General features: G+C 38.4%; 1 protein-coding gene across 1 annotated transcript; it reads left to right on the top strand.

The window, feature by feature from the left end:
* Positions 1-5,912: 5,912 nt before the first annotated feature.
* Positions 5,913-10,837, top strand: rab3b (RAB3B, member RAS oncogene family). Its single transcript, XM_048164823.1, has 5 exons — positions 5,913-6,162; positions 6,865-7,089; positions 8,705-8,823; positions 8,900-9,024; positions 9,928-10,837. Exons 2-5 carry the CDS (start codon positions 6,865-6,867, stop codon positions 10,110-10,112), a joined length of 654 nt encoding a protein of 217 aa, XP_048020780.1. The 5' UTR covers positions 5,913-6,162; the 3' UTR covers positions 10,113-10,837.
* Positions 10,838-12,200: the final 1,363 nt, after the last annotated feature.

Consider the following 12,200-nt stretch of genomic DNA (forward strand, 5'->3'; position numbering starts at 1 on the left):
AATGTTAGAATAACGTCAAAATAACGTTAGAATAATGTTAGAATAACATTAGGGGAACATTAGAAAAACATTAAAGGAACGTTAGGGGAACGTTAGAATTACATTATAGGAACTTTAGAATAACATTAGGGGAATGTTATTTTAATGTTCCCCTAATGTTAAAATAACATTACTATAATGTTAGAATAACGTTAGATTAACGTTATAATAACATTAAGAGAACGTTAGCATTACGTTATAGGAATGTTAAAATAACTTTAGAATAACATTGAGGACATTTATAGACAGAAAATTAATTATTGTTATATAGTTCAACACGTTTAGTCTTAGGCTATTGTTTAAATCTAGTTTTCTTGCTTTCCCAAGAGTACCATGCTTTACCATGCCTATCTTGTCAAGTACCTAATACAGCATTTTCTCCATCATACAATACGTTTTAAAATTAATTGCATGCCATTTATCAACACAAGCCACCCAGCATTTGTAAATGATATTCTAAAATCGATTTAGCTTACTGTAGTGTGCAACAAATTTCTCACAGCAGCCACAGAGTGAATGCTAAGTATAATGTTAAAACATAATTTTCAACACAGTCAAATGTATCTAATATGATAAACAGTGCTGCGTTACCTTATACTCATGACAGGAAGAAATGGAAGCGGCGACTGCGGCATAATAAAAGTTCCGCTGCTCTCGAGGCATGTGTTGTGCTCGTCTCTCATTAGCAATCGCTCCAGCGGCCTCGTTCAGCTCCAACATCACTTGGCCCTGCTCTGCTTTATACTACAGTAATGTTAATAATCTCATCCATGAACATGATTTCTGCTCGAGTCCCGTCCTGATTCTTTTCCACTGACTGTGAGGTGAAGACCACATCTCCCAAGATTCCGCGTTCAAACTTGCCGTCACCAAGCTACGCCTTTGTTTTGAATAGGCGACCTCTAGCGGTGAAAAATGTAAATATTGTAGCTTTAATATTATGGCTTATTTCAAATCATGGAGTCATATTGAATTTATGAATACTCCATAAAATCATTGTAATATATAGTGTTTATGGTAAATATGAACTCAGTATCTATAAAGCATTTTAAACACACACATTATAATATATATTATAACGTTAATGAATATATTATATTATAAAGTTTTATAATGCATCATGACACTTCAAGTTGAATAGAAATAGAAATATGTCAAATTTATTATGTCATATAGTTATATATATTTATTAAGTCAATCATGAGGAATTCTGAATGCTTTATAACCCTTGACAAATGTGAATATAATGTGTATATAATATGTTGGATACTGAGTTCATAGAAAGTGTGGCCGTGATTAGATCCGTTAAGTTTATCAGTTGTAATGCAAATCATAGTTTTAGGCAATTCCTATGTAATCTCTGTGTAATGACAATGGTTTGTGAATATTTTTTTATCAGCAACACTCAGTGTTAGCATTAATTGACAGAATTGCCAACATTGTCAACATTGTCAACCGTGACAGCTGATGGCCATTTTAGGGCATTGTGCTAACTGCTGACCTTGGACTAGTTAGTAAATGACCTTGATTAAATATTTATAAATATAACATGTGACACAAGTTTACCAGAACATGTTGATAACACAGTTGACGGTCAATTAATCTGCTCTACGTGCAGACAATAATATAGATCAAATATTGAAGAGGAGAAGTTATGACTTCCCACACTGTCTTCAAATTTCCTTCCAAAAAAGGAAATTACATCACGTGATGTTGGACATGTGACTGCTAATTTATAGGGTTTTTATAGGGAGTAACAGTTGACACTGATTTTGCTGACATACACACAATGGATTATTTAATGTAGATGCATGAGCAAAATATTTTTAAAAACACCTTTCTCTTAATTTAATGATTATTTTGCCAAATATGTATAAAAAAATATATACAGAAACAAAAAACGCAAATTGCAGTATATAATATGCCATTTTGCAATGGATTTTTGCATTAAATTAATTAGAAATGTCTCCAGATATAAAAGTGATCATTGCTTGAAGTGAAAAGTTAATAAATTAGTAAAATAAGAGATTCCATGGACATGACATGTAGGGGAGTGTGGGCCACAAACTAATGCGGGGTTAGTTGTAACACGTGGTTTAAATACTTCCACACATGCTAGCATGAAGAAACTTGGTGTATTTACTAGTTGCCATATTGACAATATATAGAGGGGGAAAAAAAAACTACAAAATTATTTACATTTCTAAAAAAAAAAAAAATTATTTTATATATTTAAATAAAAATTGCCTTTTGTTGACAAAATATTTTAGTTTGAATATTTATTAAATCAGATAACATTTTTAGCTGTCATATGGTCATTTTACAATGTGCCCCACCTATGTGTCAAGTATGGGTGTTGAAAGATGAAGTGAGGACTTAATGCAGGATAGATGGGCTTTATTCGACACACAGACACACAGACACACAGACACACAGACACACAAGCTTGACTTGTACACACAAGGGAATATACGACTACAATCCAGCACAGGACTGCAAACACAAGGAGAATAAATAGGAGAGCAAACAAGGCAGGTAACGAGGGAGGACAGGTGGGGCAAATCAACCAATAATGAGGTAACAAGATGGGCGGGGTCAAGACAATAGACATGAGAGCACATGGCACAAAGAAATGCATGACAAGCCATGTGCTCACACCAAACATAAAAACACAAGCATATGGCGAATGAAGACAAATCACAAGCCATGCGCTTACACAAAACGACACAAACATGCAACTATGAAAACTCATAAGCTGCGTGTTCACACAAAACAATATGAACATGCAGCCAATGAGCACACTCACAGACTGCATGTTCACACAGAACACAACACAAGAGCGCCTGGCCAATAAGAACTAACCAGGCGCTCACAAAACACGAGACAAGAGCGAACGGCAAGTGGAAGTACACTCAAACGTGCGCTCACAATAAAGACAGGACATGGGGCGTGAGTGCCAGAATCCGACACAAAACCGAAACTGAACAAGACATGAGTGCCGGGATCCAAACGCCACACTCCCAACATGAACCAAGAGACACAGACGAGAGAGCACACGGCTTGAGAACACTCAAGACCACTGGAGGAGTGACCCAGGCGGGCTCCAGCAGATCTGGTGTCCTGGCTGAAGGCCAGGGCGGCGTTGGAGGAATGGGTGGAGCCCGCTCGACAGGCATCAAGGGCAGTACTGGCAGGGCAAGAAGCCTGGGTGGCGCAAGAACGGCCACTGGGGTGGCCTCCGGGCCTACATTGGGCTCAGGATAGGCCTCCCGGCCTACAGTGGGCTCTGGGGTGGCCTCCGGGCCTTGAGGGATGGAGGAAGACTTCTTCCTCCGTTTATGTGGGCGAGGCGGTGGCACTGTGCCTACCTCCTCTGTGGGCGATGCAGCTTCCTTGGTCACCTCTGGGGGTGCTGCAGCATCCTTGGTCACCTCAGGGGAGACTGCAGCGGTCATAGCCATCACTGGAAGGGCTGCAGTGGGTTCAGCCACCTCTGGGCAGGTGGCAGATGAGGCTGACCTGTTCTTCCTCCTCCCTCTCCCCAAAGGGGTCATCAGAGGACTGGGGACTTGGCAGCTTGTGAGGGGAATGGGAGGTGGACCAAGAGGGGGAAGGCCACCCTCCTCTCCACGGTTGTATACAAACCCCACAAACTTCCAGAAAGACAAAATCCCCAGCATTCCCATCTCCCAGGCACTGACGGGCTCATTAAGGCTGCTGTTAAAAATGTCCTTGAGTCGCTGATGTTGAGCCCCTCCGCTGTGAACATGAACAGGTGAGCAAACTCCTTCACGCTGGCTCCCCCTTTGCCAAAGAGAAAGAAGCTTGCTGCGCTGATTCACCATCTGCTGAGTGGAAGGGCCAGGAGATGGAAAAAGGAAGATGCCCATCCTTCTGCCGAGTGACGGGGATGACTTGACTTGACTTGACTTGACTTGACTTGACTTGACTTTTGACTTTTGACTTTTGACTTGACTTTTGACTTTGACTTGACTACACAAGGGAATATACGACAACAATCCAGCACAGGACTGCAAACACAAGGAGAATAAATAGGACAGCAAACAAGGCAGGTAAGGAGGGAGGACAGATGGGGCAAATCAACCAATAATGAGGTAACAAGATGGGCGGGGTCAAGACAATAGACATGAGAGCACATGGCACAAAGAAAGGCATGACAAGCCATGTGCTCACATCAAACATAAAAACACAAGCACATGGCCAATTAAGACAAATCACAAGCCATGTGCTTACACAAAACGACACATGAACACGCAACAATGAAAACTCATAAGCTGCGTGTTCACACAAAACAGACTGCATGTTCACACAGAACACAACACAAGAGCGCCTGGCCAATAAGAACTAACCAGGCGCTCACAAAACACGAGACAAGAGTGCACGGCAAGTGGAAGTACACTCAAACGTGCGCTCACAATAAAGACAGGACATGGGGCGTGAGTGTCCAAATCCCGACACAAAACCGAAACTTAACTAGACACGAGTGCCGGGATCCGAACGGCACGCTCCCAACAAGAGACGCAGACAAGAGAGTGCACGGCTCGAGAACACTCAAGACCGTACGCTCACACAAAGACAGGACAAAAACGAGAGTGTCAGAGCTCTGTCACAAAACTAAGAAATAAACTAGACAGAAGTGACAGAACCCTGACACTATGGGGCATTTCACTTCCCTTTTTTCGGGGTAAATAAAGAAAAAAGTATACACTGTATTAAAGAAACAAAGCCACATATTTGTACCAGACATGTGTGAAATTAATGTCGAACAAAAGAAATTCTCTGAACCCTAAGAAGATTTACACAAACTGAGAAAGTCAAAAAGCGTTAGGTTGTGCACCGCTCTCCCCTAGCCCTAAAATTGCATAGAATGACTGGAATGAATTAAAAACGCTCGCTCTGCTCCGCGCCAGTGGACACGCTCATGTGACGCGCGTCTGGAGAAAGAAGGCTTGTTTGAGATGCGCCTAGCCTCGCCTGAAATGTAGGCTAAGGGAGAGTAGGCGGCTGCAGTTAGGGGAGGAGTGAAAAAAGTGCAGACGGACAATTCTCTGTTCTTGTAGGCCTACTGTTCATTTATCATTAATGTTATTTATTGATAGATAGATTATAGATTACACTTTGTATATTACACTGACTTTAACGAAAACTACTGTTTAGCAGAACGTGCCATGCCTACTGTGTTCACGCCTTTTACACGGTTTTGACCAGCGGATGTCGCTAGCGTTCCACTCCCTTCTGTTCCGCATGCTTTAAAGTAATACGAGAAAGTTTCTAATTATTATGATAAACTAAGTCATTATTATGAGAAAAGGACATAATTACGAGAAAATTTCTCATTATTATGATTTACAGAATCATATTTTTTACTAAAGTGTGGCAGTTACTCAAACTGCACACAAGAAAGTCTCCTCTTCCTCCTCAAAACTCCGCCCACACGCCACTTGATTGACATGCCTCATCTGAATTTGTTTTATCATTTGCAGTGTTAGTTTGTTTATTATTTGATCTTTTTAAGCATTTTAATTTTAATGTTGTTAGGAAAAAACTTCCGTAGTTTTTTCGCAGCCAGGTAGAATCCACTCATTCACACGATCGGGAATTTTACGTGAGGGCGAAAGAATTCTCAAACTTCGCAAAATAAGTCGCGCGAAATTCCACGAAAACTAAAAAAAAAAAAAAAAAAAAAAAAAAAATAGTATTTTATAGTATTTTATAATTTAAAACTTTTTGTGAAAAGGTTGCTTATAGTTTATTTCATTTTGTTGTTGTTGCCGAGTTTTATAATTTTCTGTCTAATGTGGTGACATTAAAAGCTGATTTCAATCGTTTAGCCTACATTCAGCGCTGAATTAGACCGACAGCGTTGTAAACGCCGGTTAAATGTGCCCCACCCTACTGTACACAGCGCGCTTTCAAATAAACCCGAAAATACATATCCATAAAAACCGCTGCCATTCGCTATTATACGCGTTAATACGCGCGTAAAGCAGGCGTTTTGGGCGCGTTAACACTCGAGTAAGTGAACACGCGTCGTCAGGTGCTGCAGCGTCCATAAACGCCCACCTAGAACAGTACCAGACGAGAGCTGCGCTTACATCCGAGGTGAGCATCTCCATCATATGCCATTAATTAACGGGTGCTTGTCATTTATGGATGTTTGTCGGTGAATGTCGTCTGTCAAGATGTCGTTATTGTCTCAATGAAAATTGTGAATGAGCTCGTGTGTTTACAGTACGTGGTCAAAACAGCGTTCTCTGATTATGCAATGATATTTATGCTTGTGAATGGCTAAAGCTGAAAATTATCACTTGTATTTGGACCTGTTATGTTGACTCTGTGATGCTTTAACTATGTTCTTGCCAAACAAGACACTGTAAAACGAGATGAAAATTATGCATTGCTATATGCATCATTCAAGACTTGGTTTGATGATACATAGACCACACATACAGCTGGTGTTCCTGTTTTTTAACACACGCACACACACACACACACACACACACACACAGACACACATATATATATATATATATATATATATATATATATATATATATATATATATATATATATATATATATGTGTGTGTGTGTGTATGTGTATAGGCCTATATATATAGCCTATATTACATTGTGCTTATTAAAATGTATTTATTTATTAAATGTCATTACATTAATTAGCCTACAATTTTCATATATTTATTTTATTTATAGTAGATGCCACTGCATCTCATTAACAGGGCTGATAGCAGTCTATTCTTGTCTAACATTAAACCTGTATTTATACTCTTGTCCGTGTTCACAGATGGCAAAAGCAGACCAGCGCTTTGGGCAGAGAGATGGATCTGATCAGAACTTTGACTACATGTTCAAACTCCTGATCATTGGCAATAGCAGTGTAGGAAAAACCAGCTTTTTATTCAGATATGCAGATGACTCCTTTAGTAACTCTTTTGTCAGCACAGTCGGCATCGACTTTAAGGTGAAGACAGTTTACAGGAACGACAAGAGAGTGAAGCTCCAGATATGGGTGAGTGCTGGAGCAGGTTTATAATTGAATCCCTAATAATTCATGAATCATGCAATATGTGAATGAAAATGATGATATTTTTAGACCCAGATTGTTTGTTGTTCTAATATGATTGGCTGACATCATTAAACTCAAACTGCATCCAGCTGTATTATGTGAATAGCACATCCTCTTCCTTCCACATTCACCTTCCACCAGCCTGTGATTGAGAGCCATCTTTTTCTGGAGGAAAAGAAAGCAAGCGCCTTCTTTTCCCCCCCCCCATATGCATCATCGATGCTGGTTGTCATGGAAGCAGCACTCCATACTGCTCCCTGGCAGAGAGAGATCCTCATAGCCAATTAAAGCGGCCCCTGAGGGTAAGGGGGGCGGGCAGAGAGTTTGAAAGCACACGAGTGCCGGAGTGACAAGTATGACACAGCCACAATTTGTGATAATTCATAATCTGGGCGTATTGATCTCAAGGTGTTTAAAAATAGGCTCTCATTCAAAACAGCTGCAGGGAAACTGCCGCCAAGTGACACAAAACAAAATGGGCTTTAAATAATCATGGGCCTGAAATAGAGAAATTACAACGTTTCACTAAACCTTTCATTTAGTTTGTCCTCCACATGTTTGGTATCTATTGCATTCATGGAGAATTGAAGGTCATGATATGCCACACTGTTATAAATAATAGTGCCACCATATTGCATCTCAGAATTGGAAACTAAAAATAATAATTGAATAAAATTATAAATTAAGATTAACTTACCATTTATATATACAGTATATATTTGTATGTATACATTTTTTTAGTTATTTTTACATTTTTAAAATTAATAAATGGATAAAAAATTATATATAAAAAAACAAAGGTTAGTACTTTTGTATTGTTTAATTTAGATTAAATACAATTTAAAAAGAATAAAAATAATAAATAGAGGTTTATAATAAGATAATTGTATTAATTTTTACATTTTTCTGAATAAATGAAAAATAATGAAAATAATTGGAAGGAATGAAAAATAAATTAGTATATAATTTTATACTTATTATATTTTATATTTATAAAATTATAGGTTCATAGCATTTTTCTTTATTTTTATGTAAAAATAAATCTACGCTAGCAAAAAAAAAAAAAAAAAAACAGGGAAAATTTAGAGATGATGGGAACTAATGGGGAAAAGAGGGAATGTGTTCAAGCTCAATTTGTAGCTTGTTGTGTGCTAACAAATAACCATTGTGGTATTACAGAAAGCAAGGTTAAGGGGTTAGTTCACCCAAAATGAAATTTCTGTCATGAAGTACAGTACTCACTCTCATGTTGTCTCAAACCCGCAAGACCTAAGGAACACGAATTAAGACATATTTGATGAAATCCGAGGGTTTCTTAACCACGCATAGGCAGCTTCAACATTGTACCTTCTGATATCCAGAAAGGTAGCAAAGACATCATTAAAATAGTCAACGTGAATACAGTGGTTCAACCTTAAAGTTAGAAAGCGACGACAATACCATTGGTGTAAATGCTAATATTGTTATAGTTATCTTTACAGTTAATGGCGTTAAATCTATGTGGTTTTTTCCAAAGCATGTCATGATATTCCTAACTGATTTTCTGTGTTGTCTATAGGATACAGCTGGACAGGAGCGGTATAGAACTATTACTACAGCTTACTACAGAGGAGCCATGGGCTTCATACTTATGTACGACATCACAAATGAAGAGTCCTTTAATGCAGTGCAGGACTGGTGAGCAGTTTTATTCCTGAATCCTAAGGTCTTGTCCATAATGCACTAATAAAGTTGCCATAATGTTTCCTTTTAGGGCAACACAGATTAAGACCTATTCATGGGATAATGCTCAGGTGATATTAGTGGGGAACAAATGTGACATGGATGAGGAGAGGGTGGTGCCTTTGGAGAAGGGGAAACACTTGGCCGACCAGTTAGGTAAGTTATGTGCCCAATTTTTTAAGGGGACCTATTATCCCCTTTTTCAAATCTTGATTTTGATTTTGGGGTCTACCAATGCTATCTCAGGACCAATTCGTACGTATTTTACAAGGTGGCTTATTCGTACTTATTCGTACAAATTTGTACAACCTCACAAATTCATATGATTTGTCTAAGCCCTAGTGACGGGTAGGTTTAGGGGCAGGGTTAAGGGTAGGTCATTCGTACGAATTCATACGAATTTGGCAACTCGTAAAATACGTACGATTTAGCAAAAAAGGTTGTACAAATTAGCCACCTCGTAAAATATGTACAAATTGCTGTGAGATCGGGTTGGGTCTGCTAGAATATAGGTTTTCATGCTGGAATGTTCCAAAAAACATTATTTTTCACATATTTTACATTGTTGCAGCACCTCTTTTCCCAGTCTGTCAGTAACGCTCTGTTTAGTTCCTGTCCCTCCTTCCGAAAAGCACAGTGTGTTCTGATTGGTCACCTGGACCAGTGTGTTGTGATTGGTCAACTACTTTGAGCGTGTTTGGGGAAATGTCATGCCCCTTACCTTAACCTCAAGTTTCAACACAGTCCTTGCCCCCTTAATTTTGCATATGCCTTGTGCAGGAATTATTTAAATGAGGAATACTGTGACATGTTTGTTCCCTGAAGAAAACTCAAACAATCGAGTTGTTTCAGGGAGTTCAGAAACAGTGTGCACTGATATAGAGAATAACTACCGCTGGAGTGACTTGTGCTTTGTAACTTTGCTGACCTTTTCATGCTCAAAGAGTAACATTACACACTAAAGAAAGTTGAAAATGAAAAATAAAGCGTAATAGGACCCCTATAACCTGATTCATTGGGATTTGATCAAATTTTTTGTATTTTGATTCTTTCTCACAGGATTTGAGTACTACGAAGCCAGTGCCAAGGAGAACATCAACGTCAGACAAGTATTTGAGCGCTTAGTCGACATAATCTGCGTGAAGATGTCTGAGAGAGTCGATACGGATCCATCCATAGTCACCGGTGCCAAAACCACCCGGCTAACCGATAAGCCGCCCCAGCTACCTCAGAATTGCTGCTGATTTCGGTCTCTACTTATATGCCAACCTATCAGCAGCGGCTCCGATGTTGTTTGGTTTAACGTTCTGTTTTATGCCGATCGGAACCGACCTGGGGTGCGTTTCCTGTGCAACAACGTCACTCACTGCTTAACCTCCATAGTATGAAGCATCGTTGGAGAAATTAACTAGTTAGTCACAACTGTTTCCCGAAATCATTGCAACATGTTCGCACTTTTGTTGTTTGAACCACGTTGGGTCAACAATATAGGAAATATGTTAAAGACCTTACACAGGTTGTGGAGAAATAACCTCTGCTAATTAATTGATTCAAGATCGCTTTTGATGTAAGATAAATTTTTTTTAAATCACATTAACATGCAGTTTTTATTCAGTCAGGAACTTTCCCACAATGTTATTGATCTCAGAGATGCTAAATGAATACTTACATTTTTGTTATCTTCATTTTACTTTTTTTTGTTTGATTCATACTCTTCTAAAACAGTGCTAAAATACATAGAATAAAATGTACATGCATTTAAATTTCACACTAACAATAAACTATGCTTCAAACCACAGGTCGAGAGCTGTGGTTATAACCTCACAAGGTTGCGACGCTGTTTACGTACCCAGTAAAATCCCCAGAGTTAAATCAACTCTGCTCAGAGTACATATGGTCCCTCTCTAAATAGATAAGTTAAATTAATAAGGCTGTGACTGAAGTCAGTTGTAGTTCTTGTGTTTCTCTTTTCTTCAGTGATTCTGCTTGTTAACAGCAGGTGTTCATCACTAATGCACAATCATCACTTAATTCATTGCTTAATTATCTCATTAACTTTAACTCTGCTTCGGTGTTATTTTAACACTATTCAGAGAGGGGCCATATGTACTCTGAGCAGAGTTGATTTAACTCTGGAGATTATGTTCATTGAAACTATGGTTTCACGAAACACTGAATCGTTGAACTATGTTGGTAACGAAGGAACTTGTGACTATAGTTAGCTAACGATTGCTTTTGGGAAATGCACCCCTGTTCGTTTGTAGCTGTCAAATACGTGAAGTAGTTCAGTAATAATTGTACACTTCTAACCTAATCAGTCCATAGGAAACTTAACGCAGGGACTAGATCAAAGCACAAAACTACTACTTGGCTCTCAGAACTTCAGTGTTCACTGCCAAAACTAGATTTAAAACACACTCTGTTGTGGCACAATCTCGCTAATCTTATGAATTATACTGTATATTTAGTGTAGTACTTTAATGGAGGTAAAATGGTGGATAATCTGTTAAAAGGCACACAAATAAACTCAGACTTTTGCAAAATGGCCATTATGCAAAATTGAGTTTTCAGGGTGGTTTCAATGCTCTGATCTGATTGGATCAGAAGCAGATGCACATTGTATTTTGGACTCCATCTATTAACTGCTGGCACAGTACGTGTTTTGAGAATATAAGCACTTGTTTAAGCTATCTTCATGTTGAGAGAAAAAAATGTGACGTTTAGTAAATTCATGATTAGAAGCGCAAAATAAAATTCATGTCTTGCACAAAAATATGACATTAAATTCATGTTAAGCTTAGTATTGTCAGAAACCACATGTAACAGTTGTGAGTAATAATAGACTGAACACAATCAGCACATTAGTCAGGCGACATTCGGTTTGTTACGAAAGATATTCTTCTTCTTCGCTCAAATCCTCAAGCAGAAAGTCGAGATTTATTGTGAACTCGTGCCAGGATGTGTTTATATTTCAGAAACTTGTAGCAAATCCTTGTGGGTTCGTGTATGTATAATCTACCTTGTTTTTTATCAAGTGACGTATGAGTGTTTTATGTAACTATAGTCGAAATTATTCTAAATGAAATATTTTTAATTCAGATGTTATAGGCTACTTTTTTGTTTCCTGAGTAGATATTTATTTTTATGCTGCTGGAATATATAGTTGTACCTATGCTGTCAGTGTATTTTGATTTGTAGACAATTTGCACTGGGGCGTACAGTGATTGTACAGTTGTGAATGTTACTTTTAGATGCAATTTGTAACAATAAAAGCACAAATCACATATAATAATGCTAATATGTATGTACGTGTCTGTCATTAATGCTGATGT

This window comes from Megalobrama amblycephala, linkage group LG2, assembly GCF_018812025.1.
Source record: "Megalobrama amblycephala isolate DHTTF-2021 linkage group LG2, ASM1881202v1, whole genome shotgun sequence".
NCBI lineage: Eukaryota > Metazoa > Chordata > Actinopteri > Cypriniformes > Xenocyprididae > Megalobrama > Megalobrama amblycephala.

Coding starts and splice junctions, on each gene's coding strand:
- rab3b (XM_048164823.1), top strand. CDS start 6,865: ATGGCAAAAGCAGACCAGCGCTTTGGGCAGAGAGATGGATCTGATCAG. Junction 7,090..8,704: donor GAGTGAAGCTCCAGATATGG/GTGAGTGCTGGA, acceptor TGTTGTCTATAG/GATACAGCTGGACAGGAGCG. Junction 8,824..8,899: donor TTTAATGCAGTGCAGGACTG/GTGAGCAGTTTT, acceptor GTTTCCTTTTAG/GGCAACACAGATTAAGACCT.